Source organism: Mugil cephalus, chromosome 10 (assembly GCF_022458985.1).
Source record: "Mugil cephalus isolate CIBA_MC_2020 chromosome 10, CIBA_Mcephalus_1.1, whole genome shotgun sequence".
NCBI lineage: Eukaryota > Metazoa > Chordata > Actinopteri > Mugiliformes > Mugilidae > Mugil > Mugil cephalus.
Genome location: NC_061779.1, coordinates 16,395,611 through 16,420,763, shown reverse-complemented (window position 1 = coordinate 16,420,763; position 25,153 = coordinate 16,395,611). Strand labels below are relative to the sequence as shown.

Genomic DNA, 25,153 nt, shown 5'->3' with positions numbered 1-25,153 from the left:
CCAACAACCCACGGAATCACAACAGTACAGTAATCCACTACAACAACAGCACACACCACCAATCACACGACAACACACGAACCCACAACGTTACTGTTGAACCCACTACAACAACAGCACCCACAACCACCACCGAATCCACAACAGTCACAGTTCAACCTACTACAACAACAGCGCCAACACCGACCATATACACACCCACAACCACCACCAGATCCACAACTGTCACAGAAAACTCCACAACAACCACCACCAAATCAACAACAACTCCAGTAGTTGTTACAAATCCACCAGTTACAACTGTTAAACCAACAAATGAACAAAAACTTAACACAACAGTTACAACTGAAAACACAACAGTTACAGCACCCACAACCACCACCGAATCCACAACAGTTACAGTTGAATCCACTACAACAACAGCGCCAACACCGACTATATACACAGCCACAACCACCACGGAATCCACAACAGTTACAGTTGAACCCACTACAACAACAGCACCCACAACCACCACGGAATCCACAACAGTCACAGGTACCCACTACAACAACAGTACCCACAACCACCACCGAATCCACAACAGTCACAGGTGAACCCATTACAACAACAGCGCCAACACCGACCATATACACACCCACAACCACCACCGAATCCACAACAGTTACAGTTGAATCCACTACAACAACAGCACCCACAACCACCACCGAATCCACAACAGTTACCGTTGAACCCACTACAACAACATCACCAACAACCACCACCGAATCCACAACAGTCACAGGTCAACCCACTACAACAACAGCGCCAACACCAACCATATACACACCCACAACCACCACAGAATCCACAACCGTTACAGTTGAATCCACTACAACAACAGCACCCACAACAACCACAGAATCCACAACAGTTACAGTTGAACCCACTACAACAACAGCACCAACAACCACCACCGAATCCACAACAGTCACAGGTCAACCCACTACAACAACAGCGCCAACACCAACCATATACACACCCACAACCACCACGGAATCCACAACAGTTACAGTTGAATCCACTACAACAACATCACCCACAACCACCACGGAATCCACAACAGTTACAGTTGAACCCACTACAACAACAGCACCAACAACCACCACCGAATCCACAACAGTCACAGGTCAACCCACTACAACAACAGCGCCAACACCAACCATATACACACCCACAACCACCACGGAATCCACAACAGTTACAGTTGAACCCACTACAACAACAGCATCCACAACCACCACGGAATCCACAACAGTCACAGTTCAACCCACTACAACAACATCACCAACAACCACCACCGAATCCACAACAGTCACAGGTCAACCCACTACCACAACACCGCCAACACCAACCATATACACACCCACAACCACCACGGAATCCACAACAGTTACAGTTGAACCCACTACAACAACAGCACCCACAACCACCACCGAATCCACAACAGTTACAGTTGAACCCACTACAACAACAGCACCCACAACCACCACGGAATCCACAACAGTCACAGTTCAACCACCACTTACAACAAACAGCCCACACCACCGAACCATAATACATCACCCACAACCACACACGGAATCCACAACAGTTACAGTTGAACCCACTACAACAACAGCAACGCCATAACAACCACACACCACGGAATCCACAACAGTTACAGGTCAACCCACTACAACAACAGCACCAACAACCACCACCGAATCCACAACAGTCACAGGTCAACCCACTACAACAACACGGCCAACACCAACCATATACACACCCACAACCACCACGGAATCCACAACCGTTACAGTTGAATCCACTACAACAACAGCACCCACAACCCACCACGAATCCACAACAGTTACAGTTGAACCCACTACAACAACAGCACCAACAACCACCACCGAATCCACAACAGTCACAGGTCAACCCACTACAACAACAGCGCCAACACCGACCATATACACACCCACAACCACCACCGAATCCACAACAGTTACAGTTGATCCACTACAACAACACCCACAACCACCATCGAATCAACAACAGTTACAGTTGAATCCACTACAACAACAGCACCCACAACCACCACGGAATCCACAACAGTCACAGGTCAACCCACTACAACAACAGCGCCAACACCGACCATATACACACCCACAACCACCACGGAATCCACAACAGTTACAGTTGAACCCACTCCAACAACAGCACCCACAACCACCACGGAATCCACAACAGTCACAGTTCAACCCACTACAACAACATCACCAACAACCACCACCGAATCCACAACAGTCACAGGTCAACCCACTACCACAACACCGCCAACACCAACCATATACACACCCACAACCACCACGGAATCCACAACAGTTACAGTTGAACCCACTACAACAACAGCACCCACAACCACCACGGAATCCACAACAGTCACAGTTCAACCCACTACAACAACAGCGCCAACACCGACCATATACACACCCACAACCACCACGGAATCCACAACAGTTACAGTTGAACCCACTACAACAACAGCACCCACAACCACCACGGAATCCACAACAGTTACAGTTGAACCCACTACAACAACAGCACCCACAACCACCACGGAATCCACAACAGTCACAGTTCAACCCACTACAACAACAGCGCCAACACCGACCATATACACACCCACAACCACCACGGAATCCACAACAGTTACAGTTGAACCCACTACAACAACAGCACCAACAACCACCACCGAATCCACAACAGTCACAGGTCAACCCACTACAACAACAGCACCCACAACCACCACGGAATCCACAACAGTCACAGGTCAACCCACTACAACAACACGGCCAACACCAACCATATACACACCCACAACCACAACCGAATCCACAACAGTTACCGTTGAACCCACTACAACAACAGCCCCAACAACCACCACCGAATCCACAACAGTCACAGGTCAACCCACTACAACAACAGCGCCAACACCGACCATATACACACCCACAACCACCACAGAATCCACAACAGTTACAGTTGAACCCACTACAACAACAGCACCCACAACCACCACGGAATCCACAACAGTTACAGTTGAACCCACTACAACAACAGCACCCACAACCACCACGGAATCCACAACAGTCACAGTTCAACCCACTACAACAACAGCGCCAACACCGACCATAAACACCCACAACCACCACGGAATCCACAACAGTTACAGTTGAACCCACTACAACAACAGCACCCACAACCACCACGGAATCCACAACAGTTACAGTTGAACCCACTACAACAACAGCACCCACAACCACCACGGAATCCACAACAGTCACAGTTCAACCCACTACAACAACAGCGCCAACACCGACCATATACACACCCACACCACCACGGAATCCACAACAGTTACAGTTGAACCCACTACAACAACAGCACCAACAACCACCACCGAATCCACAACAGTCACAGGTCAACCCACTACAACAACAGCACCCACAACCACCACGGAATCCACAACAGTCACAGGTCAACCCACTACAACAACAGCGCCAACACCGACCATATACACACCCACAACCACCACGGAATCCACAACAGTTACCGTTGAACCCACTACAACAACAGCACCAACAACCACCACCGAATCCACAACAGTCACAGGTCAACCCACTACAACAACACGGCCAACACCAACCATATACACACCCACAACCACCACAGAATCCACAACAGTTACAGTTGAACCCACTACAACAACAGCACCCACAACCACCACGGAATCCACAACAGTTACAGTTGAACCCACTACAACAACAGCACCAATAACCACCACCGAATCCACAACAGTCACAGGTCAACCCACTACAACAACAGCGCCAACGACGACCATATACACACCCACAACCACCACCGAATCCACAACAGTCACAGGTCAACCCACTACAACAACAGCACCCACAACCACCACGGAATCCACAACAGTCACAGTTGAACCCACTACAACAACAGCACCAACACCGACCATATACACACCCACAACCACCACGGAATCCACAACAGTTACAGTTGAACCCACTACAACAACAGCACCAACAACCACCACCGAATCCACAACAGTCACAGGTCAACCCACTACAACAACAGCACCCACAACCACCACGGAATCCACAACAGTCACAGGTCAACCCACTACAACAACACGGCCAACACCGACCATATACACACCCACAACCACCACAGAATCCACAACAGTTACAGTTGAACCCACTACAACAACAGCACCCACAACCACCACGGAATCCACAACAGTTACAGTTGAACCCACTACAGACAACACACACACACGACGACCAATATACACACCCACACAACACACGTACCGAATTCCACAAACAGTCACAGGTCAACCCACTACAACAACAGCGCCAACACCGACCATATACACAGAAGAAACAACCACAGCTACAACTGTGACATCTACATCTACACAGTCTTCAACACCAGGCAGCACAACTATATGCTTCTGCAACTATGGGAATCAGATCTTCTCTCCTGGTAAGCAAATCATGAGTTATTGTTCTTATCATCATTACAACATTTTGCTCATTGATATGTTTTTCCTTACAGTGTAGACCAGGGCATCAGACAACAGATATGAGCACATTACCGTTAAAGAGTTGACTGGTTGTTGTTTGTAATGGGAAATCTAAAATTGCACTATAAATTTGCATGCACTTCTTTGTAGTTGAAAATGTAGTATGCTGACGCAAATGGATTTCAATTCACATATTTTCATATCCATGCAGTAGTGACAGGTTTTGTCAGTTGGATTGCACAATAGAGGAGTAAGATTAAATCAGATTGGATTAGATTCACCTTCACTGTCATTGCACATGACCAAGTACAAAGCAACAAAATGCAGTTATCATTTAACCAGAAGAGCAGAAGCAGTAAGTACACAGTATTTACAGATATATATCGATTTAAATTAAATTAAAATACACCGTGTTCTAGTGTACATAATGACTATTGGATCAGGATATTTGCAGTATGAAACTATGGTTAATCAAATCTATTGCAGTTACAGCAGAACTAAATAAGTGAAAAAGAGGAAGTGATTATCACATTCTACTGGCAATCCTAAATACAGGTGGTATATGTACTTATAAAATTGCAGTGGAGTAAATGACTGACAAATTTAACAAATGACTTGTGACAAATGTTACATTATGAAAACGTTAACATGCTTGTATTGTTTCTTTATGCTATTGCTCATTTTGATCTAATTGCTTTGGTTTTATTCTTATGTAGGCAGCCTTGTGTACAATCAGACTGATGGAGAAGGCTGGTGTTTCATTGCATATTGCAATGCGACATGCAAAGTTGAAAAGTATTCCATGCCTTGTATCACCACTACCACATCTCCTACATCAACCACTACAACATCTCCCCCATCAACTACTACAACAACATCTCCCCCATCAAGTACTACAACAACAATTGACTGCTCAAATCTCACCCCACCTAGAAAGGTAAATTAATTTAAATACAGCATAAAAGGAACAAATAAAAAGTGGTCTTGAGATATACTGTGTAAGATACTATGTATCATAGGATATACACTGTATCATAAGATTATATTACTATTTTGTCTTACATGGCATTGGATGCAGTGACAAAGCTTCTAAGGCATAATATCATGTCACTTGTGCAATTGTCAACTAATTTAAATCTATATTTTTCAACAGATTTGTGTTATTGCATTAGTTTGATCACTTCTTTGCAGTGTTGGCAACATTGCTTTCTCTCGCTTGCCTAACAGTCAAAATTACACATGGTTGATAACAGTACACAACTTCAAATATCTTGTGTCAAACAAGCTGTAACAAACAGTAAAGGTCTCATATTAATTATACAAAGTTTTATATTTATATACAGGGTGTGAATATAATATATTTTGGCTGATTTTATTTTAAAGAATGGTGAGTCCTGGACTACAAAAGACTGCTACACAGCAACGTGTGTCAATGGCAAAGTAAATCAAAAGTCTATAACATGTCCATCAGTATCTGTCCCTAAATGCGAAAATGGACGCGAACCACGCGAGGTTTATGATGAAGCTGGCTGCTGTTTCCACTACGAATGCAGATGTAAGTTCAAATAAGAGAAACTGCTCCGCCCTCTATATGGGCAAAACACAATACATTCATCTTTTTCTTTGATGCAGCAGTCTGTTTAATGTCGGTCTAATATTTGCAGGTGTGTGTAGCGGCTGGGGAGATCCTCATTATGTAACATTCGATGGAAAATACTACAGCTTCCAGGAAAACTGCACATATGTCCTGGTCAGAGAGATCCATACCCGATACAATTTTACGGTTCTTATTGACAACGTAAACTGTGATGCCTCTGGAACTGTGACCTGTGCCAAAGCCTTAAGAGTGTATTACAAACACTATGAGGTTATTCTGACACAGGAGAGAAATCCAAACACCGTGAACTTGGTAAATATTGTATTGTAAATATTTTTTCAGACAAAAAAAAAAAAGCTGAATATGTCTTCATTTGTTAATGTATTTGAACAATATGTAACGATGTTGTCAGATCCACTGACATAATTTTGCAATTCTTTAGATTTACATCAATGGCGATCGGATAATTCCAAACTACCAGAATAAAGACCTGACCATCACAACTACAAAAATTGAGATTGTTTTGAAAATCCCAGAAATTAATGCAGTCGTGACGTTCAAAGGACTTTTATTCAGTGTTGAGTTGCCATATTCACTTTTCCACGGTAACACAGAGGGACAATGCGGTAAGATGAAAATCTACAAGCTGTTAAAAAAAATCATGCTGAAAAGTATGTCGTGTTTATATATGTAAATGGCCAAACAGTGTGTAAATGATACATAACACACACGCATATACACATCTCTGTGTGTGTATTATATAGCTTCTCATCTACATGTTGTTTTGACCATTTAGAACCAGTATTCTCAGTATTATGTTGTAATATCTGTCTTGTAAATATTTTTTCTTTCGCAAGGCGTCTGTGACAATGACACGAGCAACGACTGCAGATTACGAAATGGCAAGATTACTCCGTCATGCCCTGAGATGGCACGTGACTGGCATGTATTCGATATAAACAAACCATACTGTGAGATCACACCCAAACCCCCGACCTCAACCATAGCTCCACCATCAACATTTTCACCAACAACATGCACTCCTAAAATTTGCGAAATTTTAATGAGCAAGTAAGAATTCAGGAAAAGAAAGCGAACACAATATGTCAATACAGTTTGCAGTATCATTGGAGTAACCTTCTTTCCTTTCATTCGTTTGTTCATTAAGGGTGTTTGAGGATTGCCGCAAAAAGATCCCAGCACAACCTATTTATGAGGCCTGCAAGTTTGATGTTTGCCACATGAAAAATGAGTCTATAGGTTGCTCCAGTCTGGAGGCGTACGCCATGATGTGTGCTGAATCATCTGTCTGTGTCTCCTGGAGGAACTCTACAAATGGACTGTGTGGTAGGACAACGACCTGCTGTTTTCACATAACATTTTCTAAGCATTTTGATGTTACCTCTGCTTTCTCTTTTTGTAGACTATAAATGTCCAGGAAATCAAATCTACAAGCCTTGTGGGCCGACTTTTGTGGCCACTTGTAATGCGAGGTAAACGCCCATAGACTAATTTAAAGTGTGTGTATTAAGTGAGAGTGTGTGTAGTAACTGAGAGGCTATACTTCAACATCCACCATTTTGAAACATTTCACTTAAAATTTTAAAGCTCATTGACACTAAGAAGTGAATGTGAACGACTGACGATCCATAAAGTAGTTCTTCAGATATTGCAGTGGAAGCAAAATGGTGGATGACGCTGGAATTAATTATACATTTTGTCTTCCCATTTAGATATAATGACAGGTTCTTGCAGCAGTGTGAGGGGAAAGGAAGAAATCGTGACGGGAATTGCACTGAACATGTGGAGGGGTGTTTCTGCCCAGAAGGAATGACTCTGTTCAGTTCATCCTCTAACACCTGTGTCTCCTCCTGTAAGAACGTTTTCTGTTGAAGAATAATCTCATGTGGATCCGCAAGTGTGTGAATAAACTGTATTTTTCTTATTATTTAAGGTTGCACTGGACCTGCGGGTGAACCCAAAGAAGTAAATGCTAAAACACATTGAGTAATATTACTCACAGTGTATCTGTTGCTTTTATGACATACCTTCTTTCCTACTTTCACTCATACAGTTTGGTGACAGATGGAAGAGTGGGTGTCAGGAGTGTGTTTGTGACAAGAACGTTATGGATGTTAGGTGTTATGATCTCACATGCCCCACTCCAGAACCAATTACCTGTAATGCTGATGGTGAAGTTTTGACAAACAGCACAGTGGACTGCTGCACGGAACTGAAATGTGGTGAGCGATTTTACGCATAATGTATATTGTGTATAATATTTCGCAGGTATGATAGGAAGGGGCAACGCTCATAAAATAATCATCCTCACCCTCAATCATTAAAGAGGCACAGAGATCAGTTTAGTCTTTATTTGTATTGACTGAGTGTGAGTGGAGCTAAGGCGGAGGAATGACACTTAACCAGACGGCTAGTGTCCGTAGACACCCGCCTGTCAGATTGGTAGAATTGCATCCTCAACTCTGTGTAGAGGAATCTACACAGAATAAAGCCAATTAAACTGTACCAAAGAAATATTTCAATTAAATGGTAATTTCCGGTAATCATGTTGTTAATGGTGGTCGTTTAAAACTGGTATGAGTTGAACATTTAGAAGTTTAGAGTGACTTCAGGTACTCCATCTAAGAAGTTTTAGTTGTTTTGATTTGATTTTATGTTCAACTCAGTGAAGCTAAAAAGTCTGATTTTACAACCAACAGAATGTCGTAAGGACACGTGTCCAATACTGGAGGATAAACCTGGATTTGATTGCAAGGTCAGGGCTTTAAACGAAAGTTGCTGCCCTTTTCAAGACTGTGGTAAGCTCAGCATGTGGGCATCATTCATTTACAGTATTCATATGTGACAGGCTTAAAAACTCAACTTTAATATGATCCCACTTGTTAACACTGTTTTATCTAGTGCCCAAGAATGTCTGTGTCTTCAACAAGACTGAGTACCAGGTAAGGAATAATATATACCGTTAATATACACCATGTTCTATTCAAAGTATACTTGCTTGGGAAATTCACACTTTTTATTTCATACAGCCCGGTACAACTTTCTTCAAAAGCCCGTGTGAACAGTGTAACTGTACTACGACTAAGGATCCAAAAACCAACCTGATCAACTATGAATGTCATAACATCAGCTGTCCCACTAATTGTAGTGAGGTAATGGTAACTGACCATACACATTCACACATGATGATATGAATAGCTGGAAAGACTATCAACTAAATACCAGTACACAAAATTTGTCTGTGTAGCGGCCACTTCAGAAATGGTCCGCTTTTCATGTGCTCCAACATTTGAAAAACAAATCCGCCAGCTCGATGTCACGTTTGACTGAATTTACTGATTATTTTCAAATAGGGCCATGTGTACAGAAACCCGGAACCCGGAAAATGCTGCGGAACATGTGAACAGACAAAATGTGTTGTGAAGGTCCCAGGATACTCGTCTCCCATAACTATTGAAGTAAGCGCAGTGTAACACCTTCAGAACCAGTGTCTGTTATGTAAACTGTGCTATTTATTTAGACCGTGTCTTCACTAATCAAACTCATCATCATTGCCTTTCTGACAGCCTTCTCACTCTTGGACACCACCAAATGACAGCTGTGTCAAGTATGACTGCCAAAAAAATAATGATAAATTTATGGTCTCTATAAATCACATTACATGTCCCGAATTTGATCCAGAAAACTGCGTTCCAGTGAGTATAATCCCTTCTTGAAAAGTTCTCTTTCATTTCTGACATCTACATATTTTACTCAACTCAACATTGCTTTTATTTAATACAAGTATATTTGGGGTGTTGGGAATGTTTTCTGCACATTTTACAGTTTATTATATCTGTTACAGGGAACGGAGCATACTGACGACGGGGGTTGCTGCAAAACTTGTAAGTTAACTTATTTATTAATTCAGTTAAATATGGACCTCTGTAATCCTTATTCACAATTTTAAAAGTATTCTTTTCTTTGTGTCTATAATGTGGAACTTGTATTGAAACAATGATAGACATTTCTTACATAAGGCTAATCCCGGTCAGGTTGTAACCATACTGATGGAGACAAAGGAGCCTACGGCACTTCATAGTACCAAATGACGAGAGTTACAAATGTAACTAAGGTTCTCTGCATTTTGGGTCAGGAAGACTGAGATATAACCAAGGAAGTGTTTGAGAAAAGTCTTGATTCTCCAGAATGAGACTCTGTGTTACGTAGTACAAGAAAGATTGGCCATACCGTTGGTGTGGCCTTTCCCCAGTCATCGTGGCCAGCTATATCATTAATTGTCATCACTTAAGTGTTGCTCCATCGCTCATTGGTGACATTAGCCATTTAAACTGGTGAAACAAATGGATATGACTGGTTGGCCATGGTTCACCATGTCACTGGAGAGACAAAAAAAGCTGACGCCAGCTCATCATCAATGTGTCGCAAATCTCACACATACCGAAGCAACAAGTGTCATGGGTCAGCACGTTGCTCCATGTCACCGGTTTCCAGTGGAAATGTATTGTACCTCATTGCCCTCTCACCACTTGTATGAACGTAGCATAACATGATTGTCAAGACTGTTTTTAATAAGAGATAAGATGGAGGCAAGCTTTACACAATGAAGCTTCAAGTGATGGATACTGTGTAGATTTCTTTGATGAAGACATCTTTTTCTATATTCTCTCCCTGGGAAAGTTCAAGAGTCTGAGACGATGACTTTTTTTTTTTTTTCCTTTTGTCAAACCACAGACAGTATCAACACCAAACCCATTCTGTGATAATAAACAATCTTAGACTTAATATGTGAGGGCTGATCTGGCAAACATCGAATGATGCTGTTTTGCATATGAATGTGAAAAACCGGTGGAAATTCAGCTGTGTAAAGATGTCGACATGTCATTCACAGGTACTCCTCGTTACACCTGTACAATGCACAAGAACACCACCCAACTGCAGACGGCGAATTGCATTTCAGTTGAGCCGGTGGTGCTCACATCCTGCGCCGGGTCCTGTGAAGCCTCTTCCACAATGTGAGATTAATGACAAAGCATATAAGAAATAAGTAGTGCAAACTAGTTACTCGGGACAAAATCCCTTGTGCAGTTTTAATGAGAAGAGTAATTTTCAAAAAAAAAAAAAAGGTTAGTTCACACATTAACAAAGGGTGTCTGACGTTGAGTCTTTCTGTACTTACAGGTACTCGGTAGAGAGCAACCGTCTGATCCATACATGTTCCTGCTGTCAAGAATTGGCCACCAGCGAGAAGAAGATAAAGATGACCTGTTTGGACGGCAGCACAATAACACACACTTACATATCAATTGACAAGTGTGGTTGCCATGTTGCCAAATGTAAAGAGTACTACTGAAGGGGAAGTTAAACCTTTTCCACAGCAGAAATAATCTGGACTTTTAGCATTGGTGGGTTTCTTTTCTTCCTTTTACTCTGAAACACAGAGAGATGTGACTTCATATATATTGTCCATCGCAGTAATACTCTCACTTTCTTCTGCTTTGAGAAAAATGTGACAAATTTAAAATATGGATTTGCATTTTCAGTTTTTGTTTCTGACAATATGATAATGCTGTAATTCATTGAACTGTCTTTGTCCATTATCTCATGTTTCAACCTTTTGCCTTTAGTGTCATTAAAATTCAGCTTTATTGATGAGCATCCATCCATGTTTCTCGGGTGAATTTATTTTGCACAACTCTGTGATCCAGTACTTTATGTATTATTTGATATAGATGTTAGATTATGTGATGAATAGATACAGTATATACAGTGCCAGTCTATCATATACTTTCTCCATTTCCAAAAAGGACATTAAACACTTATCCGTAGATGCAAAATCAAAACCTTCTTACTGACAAATTATTTGGAAGTCAACTTGTGCCTGCATTAAATAGCCTCTTACCTAACTGGTGACTGTATTTTGCAAAACATGTAGTTACAGAAACCAGCGACCATGGTTAGTTGTATTCCAGGGGCCAGAGCGGGCGAGAGCAGACTGTCTCACACCCAAAACCCTCCAAACTCCATAAATGTTCTGTCTGCTCCCAGATTCTTTAAATCAAAAAAACAATAAAAGAGGAGTTATTCATAGGAACCTTATACAAATCGATACAAATTCATTGGTACAACAGAAGAATGGGGAAATTAAATGTCAGATCTCTCTATTCAAAATCTCTTATATTGAATGACTTGATAACTGATCGTCAGATCGATCCATTTAGTTTGACTGTAACATGGCTGCAGGATGACGAATATGTCAGTTTAAATCTAGTCTGCGTCACCCAGTCATAGTAACTATCACAATCCTCGGAGCACAGGCTGAGGAGGAGGAGTGGCAGCAATCTTCCACTCTCATTTACAGTGGGGGAAATAAGTATTTGATCCCCTGCTGAATTTGTAAGTTTGCCCACTTCCATAGAAATGATCAGACTCTGGTTTTTATGGTTGTTTACTGGTTATGGGTATAGACAGAATATCAATCGAAAATGCATAAAAAACACACAATCTAAAAGTTATAAATTGTTATGTATTTTATTAAGGGAAATAAGTATTTGATCCCCAACAATTCACTTAGAATTCAGGCTCCTACAGATTGGCTGGTGCGCATGTGGCACACAGCTATGCTCAGTCAACTAATTACCAATACTCCTGATCTTAACTCGTCATGTATATAAAGCACACCTGCTCTAAGAATCAGTTTCTTACATTCCAACTTCTACAGCACCATGGGCAAGACCAAAGAGCTGTCAAAAGATGTCAGGGACAAGATTGTAGACCTGCACAAGGCTGGTATAGGTTACAAAACCATCAGCAAAAGGCTTGGTGAGAAGGTGACAACTATTGGTGCCATTATTCGCAAGTGGAAGACCCATAAAAGGACCATCAACTGTCCTCGGTCTGGAGCTCCCCGCAAAATCTCGCCTCATGGAGTGAGGATGATGATGAGAAAGGTGAGGGAGCAGCCTAAAACAACACGGCAGGAGCTTGTTAATGATCTGGAAGCAGTTGGGACCTCCGTCACCAAGAAAACAGTTGGCAACACACTGCGCCGTTATGGATTGAACTCTTGCAGTGCCCGCAAGGTCCCCCTGCTCAAGAAGGCACATGTACAGGCCCGCCTTAAGTTTGCCAGTGAACATCTAAATGACTCAGAGAAGGCTTGGGAGAAAGTGCTGTGGTCTGACGAAACCAAAGTTGAGCTATTTGGCATTAACTCGACCCGCCGTGTTTGGAGGATGAAAAAACGTGAGTATGACCCAAAGAACACCATACCCACGGTTAAGCATGGAGGTGGAAACATCATGTTTTGGGGCTGTTTTTCAGCAAAGGGTACAGGGCAACTTCACCGCATTATGGGGCCAATGAATGCAGCCATGTACTGTAACATCTTGGACAAAAACCTTCTTTCCTCAGCAAGAACACTGAAGATGCCTCGTGGGTGGGTTTTCCAACATGACAATGACCCAAAACATACTGCCAGGACAACAAAGGAGTGGCTCAAGAAGAAGCATATTAAGGTCATGGAGTGGCCTAGTCAGTCTCCCAGACCTTAACCCGATCGAAAACCTGTGGAGGGAGCTGAAGCTCCGAGTTTCCAAGAGGCAGCCAAGAAACTTGAAGGATTTAGAGACTGTCTGTAAAGATGAATGGGCCAAAATCCCCCCTGCGCTGTGTGCAAACCTGGTGACCAACTACAAGAAACGTCTCATCGTTGTGCTTGCCAACAAAGGTTTCTCTACAAAGTACTGTCTTGTGTTGTGCTTGGGGATCAAATACTTATTTCCCTTAATAAAATACATAACAATTTATAACTTTTAGATTGTGTGTTTTTTATGCATTTTCGACTGATATTCTGTCTATACCCATAACCAGTAAACAACCATAAAAACCAGAGTCTGATCATTTCTATGGAAGTGGGCAAACTTACAAATTCAGCAGGGGATCAAATACTTATTTCCCCCACTGTATCTGTTAATCCTAGATCTAAGCAAAGCTTTAATTCATTTGAAAGCCTTAGTCTTAGTCTTGATCGTCCAGGCTGGCAAACACAAAAAAAACTACTGTTGTGGCGTATCGCCCACCTGCCTCTTACTCTGAATTTTTAGATGAAGTCTCAGAGTTTTTATGTGATTTAGTGCTAAATAAATTTAGTGCAGATAAAGTCATTATAGTGGTATCTCAGGTCTCTAATTGTGCAAATTTCACTGACCAGGTCCAGATTGTTGACATCTAGTGTTTATTCTCCAGAATACTGTAACTCTCATGTGGCTGGGGAACCAAGGCTTTAACTACTAAATGGCCTGCCTGCTCTGTGAGGGCATGTGGGAGATTCAATTCTGTTTAATTCTATTTTTTAAAAAAAAGAAATTAAAATAAAATCACAGTGAACATTGGTGCAGCATAATCCTCACCTATCACAACTGCACTGAGAAGGATTTTTTTTCCAATGGCACCTTGCCATTCAGGCCACAGCATGAGATGGTCTCATTTTTGATGGTCTGCTTCAGAATGCCCTATACAGTGGCATTGACTGTTGCCCAACAAAATAAGGAAAGAGGAATTCAAAATAAGAGAGTCCCATTTTCCATTACCCATTCAGAAAAAAATAAATAAATAAAAAAATCCAAAGCAGCTCACCAGTTCCTTAGCAGGGCGTACAGGGCAGGCTTATCCTCCAAGTTGAAAGTAGGCCACATAGAGTAGGCCGTAGAGTAATATGAGTGGTGGGAATCCCTTCAACTCCATTGGTGGATCTTTGCATCGTTGGTTATCGAGAATATGTTGGTTAACAAACCTCTCTCAGAAGAGCTGAAAAGTACTGTTTAGTTTAAAAGGGAAGTTTTAAATGATCAAGTCATGGGTGTAAATATTGCTGCTCTGCTGCTGCCCTGACCCTGCCATGTCACCATAACTATGATCCGTTGACTGGCGGAGGGTTGACCCCAGGGTCATTACATGCTGATGGTGGATGTAAAAAAAAAAAAAAAAAGTATAGACAAATGCAAACTTATGAACTTGGTCATTAGTGAACAAAAATTTCTGTTGTCAATTAAGCCTAAAGCTGCCAGTGACTTCATGTCAAAAAGGTTGACGACCATCACTCATCTCTACTAAAAGCAGATTTTTATTTATAACTAAAGATTAAAATACACAATTCTACACCTGAAACTCCCCAGGCTTCCCAGTAGATGTAGGCGGCATCATAATGAAGCGCCCGGCGTTGGAGGGAGATCTAGGGAGAGCAGGGCCTTGGGAAGAGACAAAAGACAAAAGACATTAATATTGGCATCAGATACAAAGAGTGAACTGAAGTGCCAGGTGATAATACAGAAGGCATAAGAAAGGGACCACTGCTGGCATGGTGCATGAATTTTGTTTAACCCCGTTGGTAAACACAGAACATTAACATCAACTCTATCTTTCTGTGGACCAGTTTGTGTTATACACCATCATAATGAGGACGTTTGTGCAAAGTGCAGACGTTTTGGCTGGTCCTCACTTCTTTACGAGGCTGTTTTAGGTTTAAGATTACAATTACATTATGGTTAGGGTAAGGATGGAAATATTTATGTCAATGAATGTCTGCATACAGATCAATTTTAGGCTTATGTTTCGTGTTGACATTACTGATCTGTTCATTATGTAAGAGTACAAACCTGAAGAATAATATTCTGGCATCTTTGTGAACAGGCCATGTACTTTGGGCCTGCTCCAGCTGCTTAAAAGCCTGTTGAACTCCCTGGGTCTTGTGGGGAGGCCATCTACCAAGTCCCTCCACCTCCATGTCTTTATCACAAAACACACATTTCTTGCACATTTTAAAAGATAGCAATTGAGTGTTTTTCAAATCAAAGATCACTGTTGTACGGTTGGATACCAGGCTTTGAGGTGTGATATACTGACAAGCAGAAGGCAAGTTCTCCTCCACCTTGCCATTTATTGTTTTCATGGGACGCGGCATCTTGGTGGCTGCTTCTTCACTGGAGATTCACTTGACACTTGAAAACCTGTCCTACGAGGAGCTTTTATTTTTTTTTTTTCTGGCAACGTCATGCGATGGTTACTGTAAACATCTGACTGAGCACACTTATCACATCCTGTATATCCAGTGTGACTTTTGGCCACTTTAACGGAGGCTGGTGCAGGAGTATCACATACAGCTGAACTAACTTGCACAAAGAAAGTCTTTTGACCAACGAGAAAACAATCCTTCAACACCTTAAATTCATTCACAAGAGCCCCTAGGTAACCTGACAGACAGGTTGGCTTAGAATCACCAAAGAACATGGCAATGGACACAAATCTGTCAACTGATTTGCTGTCAGGGTTAGATCTTTTGCAAACATACAGCATAGAAACTGAAGGTTTGACAGCATTTACTCATAACCCTCCTTTGTCCGATCATTTCTTCCTAACATCTGAATTTACAATAATTTGAAAGACATTTCACATCAGTAGACACTTATTTGATGATATTGTAACTAGATAGAAGGAGTTATTTCCTTCATTGTTTACCTTAGTGCGAGTTGTCAATGGTGTGGACGACAGCAACCACAGTTCAACTGTAACACAAACAGATTATTTTGTTGGTAGCACTACAGTATTGCTTAGCGGGCGACAACTCTAAATTTAGTTCTGGAAAAGAGGGTCATAAATCAGAGGAGGCAAGCTGACCAGTCCGTGTATGTTTTGGTCATCGGATTTTCCTACTCTAAGGTATTTGATTTCATTTTAAAATTCACTAATTCAAATTGAAATTCGGGGTATTTTTCTTTATCAGGCATCAGAGAAATCGAGAAATCAGTATATTTTCATTTTTTAAATGAAAATAAAAATTAAAACCGTTAAAAAAAAAAACGCAAAACGTCGCTTTTTTGTTTCTGTCTTCATTTTTTGTTTTTAGAAACAGAAAATGAGTTTTGTTCATCCGCTCTCGACCCTAAAGAAAAATGCCTTGAATTTAAATTTAAATTTTTGAAAAATCAAAAACTGCTCATTTTTGTTTTTTTTAAATGTCCTTTTATGAACGGAAAATCCAATGACCTGCCTGGTACAACTCAGAGTTGCGCAGTTCGAAGCCTCAAAGACAGACAATACCAGCGACATCTAGTGGTCATATATAATTATAGCATCAAGTTAATGAAAAAAAAAGTCTTCATTCTGACGCCAAGTGGTAAACATTTTGAAATGTAAATTTACTAGTAAAACTGAATGTGTCGGCCCGTTACTACTTATTACTTGAAACATGGGTTAGAATGACAGATTTGTGCTGTGAAGTGAGATCAGTCACAGGTATTTCCACATCAGTGACTCCCATTGATGAATGAAGCATTCAAAGCAGCGTTTCGTTGTGATGTATGACACCTCACAGCTGTGTTGAGCCACCTAGTCCTTCAACCCTCAGTAGAAATGACTTCATGAGCTTCTTTACTGATTTGTTGGCATTAGAGAAAAAAAAATCAAAGCATTCTTCCATCAGCTGTCAAATATGTAAGTACATTGGATTCCTGCTCTTTCTGAGCCCACTTTAATAATTACAGAATCTAAACCATCAACTTGTTTTCTAGATCCCATCCCAAAACAAGGAGTTCAGTTTCAGGAAATGGATGAAATGGCTGTTCAGCGAGGCACAGTGACATGGGGAAATATTTGGACGCTTATGAGTGAGTTGAATAACATTTAAGCTTGAGAATACTGAGGACAGACTCTGAATAGAAACACCCCTAAACTACATTAGAGAATAAAATCATTAAAATTAATTAATTCAAAATTGTACCGACAGTTTTCATCTATAATAAATAAATAATAAATAAAATGCATAATTAACTAATATATAATTAAATAAATAATCAACAAATAGTAAAAAAAAAAAAAATATTTCATAACCACATATTAAAACCGATTAAAATGTTTTCATGTAATAAATTAAATTGCCCAATTTGCCACACAATTGTGTAAGATGTTCTATTGTGAAGAGGTTTTTTTTATTATCTTCATCACGTCACTACTGTTTGTGGATTTGCTTCTTTTGTCTCTCGGTGTTTGAAGAGCTCATCACGCCGAGTGGAACTCTTCCCCGTCCTGTTGTCTCACCCGGAACCTTTTCAGTGCGACACACCGCTAGACAGTCATGTCGGCGCCCAAGTCAGAGCGCTCAGTGTTGGAGTCCTCAAAATTCAGCTGAAAAATAACTAATTCCGCAGTTAATGTATTCACGGACACGTTGTCTAGAGATTATGCGTTGAGGGAAAGCGAAGTATTTGTCGCATTCCTGACTTATTTTGAGGTAAAGTAAGTTCACTGCCGACTTCTCCCTGAGGCTTTTTCTCCTCTTGACTGTAGCTAACGACGTCCTGGTTAGCTAAGTTGATTTGATAAAAGCGTCAATACACCAGGGTCTTCTACGTGTTCATTTTGTCAGCTATGTTATCCAGCAGGGGACGAGGGCGCTGTAGGAATGTGTGTGTTTGTTCGTGGCGCTGTGTAGTCACCTTAACTCATGTTGTTTGCTTGCACTTAACATCTCAGTGTGGTGTTTTATTCTTGCTGCCGTTGACGTTGCTGAGGGAGTTTATGAGCTAACACGGGTTTCCTGTTGATATTCAGTGGTTCATTGTATCTGCGGCGTTGTGGCGGGAGCATTATTGATGATGGAAGTGTCAAGGATAGTTAGTGAGTGTTTATGTGTTTTCTTAGTTTTCTAGTTGAGCCATGGCATCACTGTCAGAGGAGGTGCTGCTGGTGGTGAAAAAGGTCCGCCAGAGGAAGCAGGATGGGACACTATATCTGATGGCTGAACGAGTTGCCTGGGGTCCAGAGGGAAAAGACCGCTTCACCGTCAGCCACTTATACGCAGATATTCGCTGTGAGTATTCAGTTCCCTGAAATTACAACATCTGCAGGGTTATACACCGACCAGCCACGACATTGAGGCGTCCATGTGGATGTTACTTAGACATGTACCACCCACCTAGACCAGACATCCTCAGCAGGATTCAGCCTGACACGTACGCACAAAAAAAAGTTTCGAGGCAACTCAAAAAACATGAAAAAGCAGCACAAGGTGTTGACGTGGCCTCCGAATTCACTAGATCCCAAATTGATCAACAATCTGTGGGATGTACTGGAAAAAGCCTGACCCACAGAGGCCCCTCCTCTCAACCCATAGGATCCAAAGCCCCCCCCCCAACCATATCCTGTTACCAAACACCACAGGACACCCTCAGAAGACCCATGTCCATTCTCTGATCAGTCCCAATATTAGGACATGAGGTCATGATGTTATGACTGTTCTTGTATGTCATGCATTGGAGCTGAGGTTTATCTCTGCTCTCTACAGGTCAGAAGATCAGCCCGGACGGTAAAGCCAAAATTCAGCTCCAGCTCGTCCTTCACTCCGGCGAGAGTACCACATTCCACTTTGCCAACGAGAGCAGTGCGCTCAAGGATAGAGATGCCGCCAAGGAACTGCTGCAACAGCTACTGCCAAAGTTCAAGAAGAAAGCCAACAAGGAACTGGAGGAGAAAAACAGGTGAGACTGTGGACTGTGTTTATCACAGTTATCCCTGGTAATGTGTTACATTTCACCTATTGCCAACAAAATGCTTGAACATACTAAAAGCAGCATTGACTTTAGTCGTCAGGTATCTGTTGCCACAACGTGTAGACAAAGTTAGTGTAGAAGAACTCGGCGTGAGCCAGAGAGCGCCAGACAGGGTAACAGAGTTAGATAGCAATTTGTTGCTCACTGTTGTTCAACTGTGTCAACTGAAGTAGAATATAGAGTGTGTGTCGATTAATACGTCGGTTTTAGATGGTCACATCACTAGTTTCATCAGCTTGAAGTCGACCGCAGTAATGTGATTGTTAAATATTTTTATTAGAGCACATTGTCATAGTGTCACACAATTACAACAAACATACAAGTGAGCAATGTATATCCATACAGGAATGTGTGCAGCTAGGACAAAGCGCCCTCTTTTTGTTTTATGATATAACGAAGGAAAATGAAAGAACAGTCAAATATGTAGGATGCAAAATAGATCACAGTGATGTATGATGACAACAGCTCAGCAAATGCAAATGGTGGCCTTCTATGGAAATGGAAACACACATGCACACTACACCTCAACTCTTCACACGGCATAAAACAGGTTGGATACTGTCTCTACACTATTGGTCTATTTTTTTTATTTTTTTCCTGTATTTCCTCCTGTAGGATGCTCCAAGAAGATCCTGTGCTTTTCCAGTTATATAAAGACCTGGTTGTGAGCCAAGTGATCAGTGCTGAGGAATTCTGGGCCAACAGGTTAGCGGGCATGAACAACACAGACACCGCTGTGCCCAACAGCAAACAGGAAGTCGGGATATCTGGAGCATTTCTGGTGCGTACAAGTAGATCTCATGTTTCTTAAGCTCACTTTCACTTTCCCCATTAACAGCGTACAGCTAACATATCTGTTGTTTATTGTTTACAGGCAGACATTAGACCTCAGACAGACGGCTGCAACGGCTTGAGATATAATCTGACTGCTGATATTATTGAATCAATCTTCAGAACATACCCCGCAGGTGAGCGAATACAGGTCAACTTTAATGTCGGTCTCTTAGCTGGGACAGTATTAACAGACCAGCGGAGGGTTATTATTACCTCATTCAAAGCCTGCAGCAGTGATTTTGCTGATTAATTGTGAAATCTAATTTCTGGGTGAAATGCCTGCTTTGCCCATCTCATTAACTGTTATTAAATGTGCTGCTGGCGTTCCTCGCGGAGAATGTGAAAGATTGCGTAGTTATACTGTGTTAAAATAAACTTCCATTGTACTTGCAGTGAAGCAGAAGTACAGTGAAAATGTGCCTCATAACCTGACGGAAAAGGAGTTCTGGACCCGCTTCTTCCAGTCCCATTATTTTCACAGAGACCGCATCAACACAGGAACACAGGATATCTTCTCAGAATGTGCCAAGCAGGATGAGAAGGGTAGGAACACTTTGAACAATTACTTCTGTTGGTTGAATAATGCAGTGTTTTTTTCTGGCGAGTGTTTTACACTGTGTCTCGTGCAGGGTTGAAGTCTCTGGTGAATCAAGGAGTCAAGAATCCTTTGGTTGACCTCGTGTCGCTGGAGGACAAAACATTAGATGAGGTGAGATGATTAGCCACCCTCAGCTACATTTTAATAGTCCTTAAACATTCACTCGTGCAAACCTAAAACCTGATATCTTTGGCCACTCAGGGTTATGGAATTTGCACAACTTTGCCCTCAACTTCCACTGCAAACAAGACGGTGAAGGATAGCAGCAACTCTGCCATCATAAAGCGGTTCAACCATCACAGCGCCATGGTTCTTGCAGCAGGCTCACGCAAGGGGTGAAAAAAGATTATTTGTAAAAGCTAAAAATAAAAAAAACAAAGCCAGCTCTACGTGTTTATCTCATCCCACTAACTGTGTCTCCCTGTTTTTTAAAGGGAGGCCCCCACTGACCAAGCTAGTGAGACGAGCAGCACAGATGGAAACTCGAGAGATTCTGACTTCTTCCAACCTCCTGTGAAGAAGGTACGGTGGCTCTTTAGCTTTTTACCACATTGAAATTGTCGTGCTTTTGTTGTCTGAGTGACTTCATGGCTTCGGACGTCTGCTTTAGGTGAAGCTTCAAGAAGCCATAGAATACGAGGATCTGCAAAGGGAAAACAGGCCAAAAACAGTAGCGTTGAACCTGAAGAAGTCTGACAGGTACAGTTTGTCTACATTTTAGTTTAGGTTTGTCTTGTTTGATTCTTTCTTTTGATTCACCTAAGAGGTGTCAAAGTAACGCATTAACAAGTGGGTGATGTATTTCATTTTCTTGCCTTATCCATCATATTGTCACATAACACACCATTAGTTCTTACATCTGTTTAAATCAAACTTTGTTCAGTTTCTTTTCAGCAACTGACCTCAGACAGAACAATAAATTAGTTGTTCATTAGTCGCTTGAGAAACGGATTAGTTGTTGTTGAGTCTCACTTCCTCTGGACACAGCTTTCACTTTGCACTGTTTCATAATAGAAGGGAAGTAGAAGGTCATGTTTCTTTTTCTGTGTTTAAGATCTGGCTTATATTAGGCCGATTAAAGTGCCACCTTTGAGACATACACTAACATAATGTTTCTTCTCCTCTATGTTTATAAGGTATGCTCATGGCCCTGTGCCACTTCAGTCCCAACAGTATTCAACCAGCCAGGACATCATCAACTCTGTCAACTACATCCGGCACGAGATGGCCAATTACAAACCCAACCTCACTCAGGTTAGATCACACACTGTGTTTTTTGCAACAGCTCAGGTGTCTTAATTCATCCTGCATTTGAACTGTTAGCAGATCTGCTCGCACTAAAGAGCCAATCATTCACAGCTGTAACTTTCAAGGCCCTTCAGAACAAACCCTGACTGCGTAGACCCCTAAAAAGCTTTCAGACCTCATTCAGTGATACGTTTGCATCTACATATGTGAGAATCTATCCTCCATGAAATGTTTAAGGACAGAGAAAACACTGTATTTACAGGTGACAATCACCACCTTCCCCAGAGATAATAAAGTGCCGCACAGTGAGGACCGTCTCAGTCCACGAGTCCATTGTGCCTCAGCTGACTGGGATACATCTAAACTCAACTCTCTAAAAAAAGAAATGCTTGACCCTAATCACAAGACACAGGAATAACACAGATTTCAAATGAATGAGTCAGTGTTTGATTTAATTTGTTGTTTAGTCTAGTTAGACAAGGCTCTGGAGAACGGGGCGTACTTCTTCAAAATATTACTGATGTAGTAAATATAATCAAACGTCTCAGAGCTTAAAATGTGAGAAATATCCTGTTTGCTCAAATATTTTCAAGATATTCAGGAGTTTCCCACAAAGCCAGAAGTATGCACTGTATTCAGGCCTCTTCTAATGTTTGTCTTTTAATAATTGACTAATAATCCACAAGTTTGTAGCAGGTGTTCAGGTTGGATTGGTGTTTAACTGCAGTGCTGATGTTTGCAGGTGTTGTCCAGCTCCGCGGCTAGTTCTGCCATTACAGCTCTCTCTCCAGGTGGCGTCCTCATGCAGGCCGGAGCACAGCAAGCCATAAATCGTAAGGGTTTTGTACAAAGCTATTTACTGAAGCATTGTTGTCGGTCAAGCTGGAATGCTACAGAGCAGCACAATTACCTTAAAGTCGCTCTCGTACGACTGCTGTCTGAGCGTGACTGTTGACTGTGCGCGGCCTCTTTTCCATTTTTTGTTTTCCAGAGATGGTGCCCACTGAGGTTCAAGGAGAGTTGAAGCATCTTTACGTAGCTGCTGGAGAGTTATTGAGACACTTCTGGTCCTGTTTTCCCGTGAACACGCCGTTTTTGGAGGAGAAGGTGACTGATGTGACCAGATTTAATTCTTATCCGAATATGAATCTGGTAACACACCATTTAGTTGTAAACAAATTCAGCTCCACAGGGCTCAGATTTCGATGTCATCCAGTTTAAATTGCTCCGGCAGCAGAATAATTGTCTGGGAGCAATCAGTTCCCAGCGGAGCGACTCGAGATCACTAAAAGTTTGTTCGCAGTTGAAGTCAGACAGGCTCCCACACTGGGACTAATATTAGGTTTATTCAAAACCAACCAAATACCTTGGTGTATAATAAAAAGGATTGTTAGAATATCTTTGTGCTTTAAAAATATGATGCACATTTGTCCTTTAAAGTGGAGAAAAAAATTATATGTTTCCGATAAAAGAATAATGTTCGGTATATGATACTGATTAAAGGTATACATACCAGAATGGAAACAGAGAAGCTCAGTCTTTTCTCTCTGGTCAGTGATTAGAAAAATCTAATTTGCATCTGCTGTAAAACAAAACCTTCTGTCTATGTGCTGCAGCCCATAAAACATAATTAACTTTCCACTGTCCAATGCTTTTGTCGCCTCATATATTTCACATAGGTGATGAAGATGAAGACAAACCTGGAGAAATTTCAGATGACAAAGCTTCGTCCGTTTCAAGAGAAAATTCAGCGTCAGTACTTGAGTACAAATGTAAGTCTATGAGGTTTTCACAGTGATGCTTTCACCCGGTGGCACCTGTATTAAAATGTCTCTAATGTCGCCGCAGCTCACGGGGCATTTGGAGGAGATGCTGCAGAGTGCCTATAGCAAGTTCCACATCTGGCAAACGCGTCGGATGATGAGGAAAACCTGAGCTCTTCTGGATGATTTGTCAAAGAGAAGACAAAAAAAAAAAAAGACATTAGATGGACAAATGACTTGTGAATGTCCTCTAGACGGCTGCGAGGAGACCACAGTCTCATGGAACCTAGTTCACAAGGGCTTAGAGAGGAGGATATAGAGGGATGCTGCTACAACCCCAAATGTTCAGCAGAGACTTAACTGCATCTCAGTCACAAACATCTGTAATTAGTTTCTTTCTCTTTTCTTTGTGTTTTCTCGGCGGTTGAGAGATTGTTACCTGTGATCTTTAAAACAGGACTTTTAAAAAGGTGTTAACATGACCAAATTTCAGACGGAAGTAAGAAAAAAAAAAAGAAGAGACTCAGGACAAGAGGCCGAGGTGTGAGACTGCCAACGTGATCCATCAGAGCGGAGATGGAGCGCTTTGACTAAGGAGGAGCCCCCTCTGAATACAGAGTCCCAGGAAATCTGAACCAAGAGGGGAAGTGGATATAGCAATACTGTAAAGGCATTTCACACTCGAGTGCATTAGTGTGTGTGTGTGAGACTCGGAATCACACTGTCACTGGTTTGTAATGTCTGCACTATTTGTCTGCACTGAAGACAAAAAAAAAAAAAGAATTAAAGTGTTAAGCTTTTGTTCCTTTTGACTGTGGATGTGGTCGTTAATTCTTTAATCATTGGGCTCCTTACAAA

General features: G+C 41.6%; 2 protein-coding genes across 2 annotated transcripts in view; both read left to right on the top strand.

The window, feature by feature from the left end:
* Window positions 1-11,910, top strand: part of LOC125014623 (mucin-2-like) — a 31,100-nt gene extending 19,190 nt beyond the window's left edge. The window contains 20 exon segments of the mRNA XM_047595868.1: window positions 3,492-3,696; window positions 4,438-4,590; window positions 5,347-5,567; window positions 6,014-6,185; window positions 6,295-6,539; window positions 6,670-6,853; window positions 7,085-7,298; window positions 7,396-7,574; window positions 7,651-7,720; window positions 7,961-8,100; window positions 8,182-8,213; window positions 8,302-8,470; window positions 8,948-9,046; window positions 9,150-9,190; window positions 9,278-9,400; window positions 9,602-9,706; window positions 9,815-9,943; window positions 10,093-10,132; window positions 11,140-11,263; window positions 11,430-11,910. Of these exon segments, the coding sequence (XP_047451824.1) occupies window positions 3,492-3,696; window positions 4,438-4,590; window positions 5,347-5,567; window positions 6,014-6,185; window positions 6,295-6,539; window positions 6,670-6,853; window positions 7,085-7,298; window positions 7,396-7,574; window positions 7,651-7,720; window positions 7,961-8,100; window positions 8,182-8,213; window positions 8,302-8,470; window positions 8,948-9,046; window positions 9,150-9,190; window positions 9,278-9,400; window positions 9,602-9,706; window positions 9,815-9,943; window positions 10,093-10,132; window positions 11,140-11,263; window positions 11,430-11,601 (2,817 nt within the window). The 3' untranslated portion in view covers window positions 11,602-11,910.
* A 6,433-nt stretch (window positions 11,911-18,343) lies between these two features.
* gtf2h1 (general transcription factor IIH, polypeptide 1) lies at window positions 18,344-25,112 on the top strand. The gene is made up of 15 exons (XM_047596045.1): window positions 18,344-18,534; window positions 18,945-19,113; window positions 19,588-19,780; window positions 20,468-20,633; window positions 20,727-20,820; window positions 21,080-21,229; window positions 21,316-21,395; window positions 21,486-21,619; window positions 21,719-21,806; window positions 21,895-21,983; window positions 22,421-22,538; window positions 23,275-23,365; window positions 23,524-23,639; window positions 24,212-24,304; window positions 24,381-25,112. Exons 2-15 carry the CDS (start codon window positions 18,960-18,962, stop codon window positions 24,465-24,467), a joined length of 1,653 nt encoding a protein of 550 aa, XP_047452001.1. The 5' UTR covers window positions 18,344-18,534; window positions 18,945-18,959; the 3' UTR covers window positions 24,468-25,112.
* Window positions 25,113-25,153: the final 41 nt, after the last annotated feature.

Bases quoted from the DNA above. Each gene is read 5' to 3' on its own strand.
- gtf2h1 (XM_047596045.1), top strand. From the start codon at position 18,960: ATGGCATCACTGTCAGAGGAGGTGCTGCTGGTGGTGAAAAAGGTCCGC. The intron at 23,640-24,211 runs GTGACTGATGTG...TATTTCACATAG, and splicing joins CGCCGTTTTTGGAGGAGAAG to GTGATGAAGATGAAGACAAA. The intron at 24,305-24,380 runs GTAAGTCTATGA...ATGTCGCCGCAG, and splicing joins GTCAGTACTTGAGTACAAAT to CTCACGGGGCATTTGGAGGA.